At 38.5% G+C, this 1183-nt stretch overlaps 1 protein-coding gene across 1 annotated transcript in view; it reads right to left on the minus strand.

The window, feature by feature from the left end:
• The window catches only part of LOC105265555 (cilia- and flagella-associated protein 43), a 16810-nt gene that overhangs the window by 6932 nt on the left and 8695 nt on the right, over positions 1-1183 (minus strand). The window contains exons 5-7 of the mRNA XM_011303104.1: positions 747-1018; positions 328-523; positions 35-206 (exon numbers count right to left, since the gene is read on the minus strand). Of these exons, the coding sequence (XP_011301406.1) occupies positions 35-206; positions 328-523; positions 747-1018 (640 nt within the window). The remainder of the gene's footprint in view (positions 1-34; positions 207-327; positions 524-746; positions 1019-1183) is intronic.

Here is a 1183-nt window from a genome sequence, read left to right on the forward strand (position 1 = left end):
ATTGAATCCCAGCAGAGTTTTCTGATAAATTCACTGATCTCAGCCTCACGTGATGCTTTTTCCTCGAGTGTCCTCACTAAGTTCCCCTGCCCCTCATGGTTTCTCTCTATGAGTCTTGCTCTGCCTTCTTTATCCAGGTCGAACGTCTCGAGGGGTAATTTAGCCACCTCTGATGCTTTTTCGTTGTCGTCTATGAGTGCCTTCAACTGAAATTTTCAAGGGGCTGAGAGTCTAACCCACCTGTTTCTTCCTTATTCTTTATGATTCAAACCCGGAGTGATTGTTAAATTCGATCAGTTCTTTTCAAGTCTATCCAACCAATGTTACCTTATCTCTCAGGTTTCCAAAATCAGATAATATCGATGCTCTTTCAATCGCAAACTCATCTCGCTCCCTATCGAGTTTCTTTGCTTCCTTCACCTCCATCCACGTCAGATCTTCGTCCCATTCAGTTCGAGTGGAGCTCGAGAGCACCACCTCAACATTCGGGACATGATCTCCAATCTCCACAGACTCCAATTGACTGAAAAACGAATTAATGTTGACTCAACTCTGCGAGTAACACTGAATAATTCCATCATATTTTTTCTAACTTCCATTTTCTCATAATTTAATCGTTATTATATAATCTTTTGATAATCATCATTTTTATCCCTTAATTTTTGAAAAGATGTTTGATTTGTTTGATGGGTTCTAACAAATTTACCAATTCAATATAATTTTGAGAATTTAATCTCCTGTTTCACCTGATTTTCGATGCAACCAAATTCCCATTCTTTCCCAGGGTAATCAGCATGCTGGTCGAAAGGCTGACAACTGCCAACTTGATGCCACCCTCTTGACGATGATGAGTCGTGAAAAGACAGAGGAGCTCACTCAGACTGGCTCTATTTCTTATTGCAACGAGTCCGTCGTAACCGAAAGTAATGACGTATCTACTATCAGTATTTATTTTTACATCTCGCAGGCGATGGGAGGACAATTGCGCGTCTGCCAGAACGAACCTCTGATAATCATCCTGAAAAATCGGTGAAATCCAAAGAGAACACATTAGAAAAATTAATAAAAAACCCCAGCGATTTATCTATGAATTTTTACTACATTTATTTGACAAAACCTCTTTGCTTAATTAACTAATTCTATAAGAAATAATATGAATTCATTTGGTTATTTTGTAGAAAAA

The sequence above is a fragment of the Fopius arisanus genome, unplaced genomic scaffold, assembly GCF_000806365.1.
Source record: "Fopius arisanus strain USDA-PBARC FA_bdor unplaced genomic scaffold, ASM80636v1 scaffold00030, whole genome shotgun sequence".
In the NCBI taxonomy this organism is placed as follows: Eukaryota; Metazoa; Arthropoda; class Insecta; order Hymenoptera; family Braconidae; genus Fopius; species Fopius arisanus.